At 42.9% G+C, this 2,026-nt stretch overlaps 1 protein-coding gene across 1 annotated transcript; it reads left to right on the top strand.

Annotated features, from left to right (window-relative positions):
- Positions 1-644: 644 nt before the first annotated feature.
- Positions 645-1,966, top strand: SARC_13227 (hypothetical protein; the record flags this gene model as incomplete). The annotated part of the gene is made up of 3 exons (XM_014292647.1): positions 645-785; positions 1,356-1,484; positions 1,868-1,966. Coding segments are annotated over 3 exons (369 nt in total), but the record flags the coding sequence as incomplete, so codon positions are not given.
- Positions 1,967-2,026: the final 60 nt, after the last annotated feature.

Raw genomic sequence — 2,026 nt, 5'->3', positions numbered from 1 at the left:
ATGTATGTATGTATGTATGTATGTATGTATTCATGTATGTATTGTGTATGTATTATGTATGTATGTATGTATGTATGTATGTACATGTCTATATGTATGTATGTATGTATGTATGTATGTATGTATGTATGCATGTATATATGTATGTATGTAAATATATATATATATATATGTGTGTGTGTGTGTGTGTGTATATATATATATAATTTGATGTCTATATACACTCGTTTGAGTGAACCCCATTTCAGCGCCATGAGGTATCCCGCTACCTCCATTGCCTTCCTTGGCTAAATGTACCGATATACGTACCTGTATTTGAAATGTCTATCCTTTTTTGTCATCCATTGACTTGGGCAGAGCTCGTGTCCCACGCATGTTCTCCAAACTCTATTTCGTTGGCACATCGATTGACTCAGGATATAAAAAAAGTTGTCTTTAACCACCGATGTTCTCACCAGTTCTAGAGAAAAGAAAAAACACATCCTTTGGTTAAGACGGTGTAAAGATCGTTTGCCACATGTACGCTGATGTTTTATACTACAACCCTTCCTGTGCCTATGTCCTGAGGGAATATAACGCTACTTACCACATACATCCCCACATGCGTGCTAATGCTCTCCGTCCTGCACCCGTGTCCTCTGCAGAAGTCGTCTGAGGGCCATGTGACGCTCAACCACTCCTTCAGTCAACCCATTGCGCTGCATCGGCGATCGTTCGTGTGGCGTGTGACCTGCTTTAATCACGGCACTCTGCTGTTGCAAGCGGCAACTCAGGCCGACATGCAGGTGTGTGTTCCCTGTGAGTGTTGGTATGTGCTTGTGGTTTTAGGGTTTAAGGTCTTAGGGTTTTGTAAACCCCTAAAAACCCTTCGTGTGGCCGTTGACCTGCTTTAATCATGGCACTCTGCTGTTGCAAGTGGCAACTCAGGCCGACATGCAGGTGTGTGTCCCCTGTGTGTTGGTGTGTGCTTGTCGTGTAGTGTGTGTCCGTCATCTGTGCCCGCGTGAGTTTGTGTGAGTGTTTGGCATGTGTATATACTGTGCGTGTGGGTGTGTGTTGTGTAGGTCGCTTGTGTGCATGTAGTGTGTGTGTGTGTTGTTGTGCTTGCATGGGATGTCTATGGATATGTGCAGATGTCCTGAATGTGTGCGTGCGTGTGAATACTATATATACATATTTTGTGTGTATATGCGCCATGTGTGTGTATGTACGATCCAAGCCCCCAATTTAGAAACGGACTCCTGGCAGTCCTGATTTGGGTGTCTACTTGCGGAAAATCATTCCCAAACTTTTGGCTTTCATAACCTTTTCTGCCGATTCTGATCCCGATATATACAACACTGTATCGTTCGCAGAAATGGGTTTTAGCACTCAATACGGCGGCAGCGGAGATGAGCGTCGCACCCATGAGTGCTGGAGTGTCGTCGTACACAGCACTTTTCCACAGGCCGATCATGCCAACGTCGGTATCTAATTTAGACAAGGTTGGTAGTTCTAGTAATAGATTTGGTATGTCTAAAAATAGATTCTGTTTAACTTGTGCATAGTCCCTTTTCACACGGTACTTTTCCATAGGTCGATTGTGCCGACCTCGGTATTAAGTTTTAGACGAGGTGTGTAGTTCTGAAAAGAATTGGGCCAGATAGTGTTCTAAGTCAGAGATAGCCATACTGTGTGCAATGGACTATACTGCACATACCGGTTGCACCCATACGATTGTGTATGTATATATGTTCTGCTACATTTTTAGGTACACGCAGTAATATTAAAAATACATCGACTAACCCCCGAAGCCCTACAGAAAATACACAATGCGAGGGATAAAGTTGTTTAGCTCACCAGTTGTACTGTTTCGTTTTACCCTCAGACTGCACAACTGACGCTGTGGAGGCGCACGCTTGAGCAAACGCGGCTGGATTTGGATGAACACAAGAAACGGAAGGGGGCACCTGGTAGGCCTATTTGATATATATATATATATATATATATATATATATTATATGTATATGTATATGTATGATATATA

Source organism: Sphaeroforma arctica (genome assembly GCF_001186125.1).
Source record: "Sphaeroforma arctica JP610 unplaced genomic scaffold supercont1.3040, whole genome shotgun sequence".
NCBI lineage: Eukaryota > Ichthyosporea > Ichthyophonida > Sphaeroforma > Sphaeroforma arctica.
Note: the sequence above shows the minus strand (reverse complement) of the source record. Positions and strands in the feature narration are given on the sequence as shown.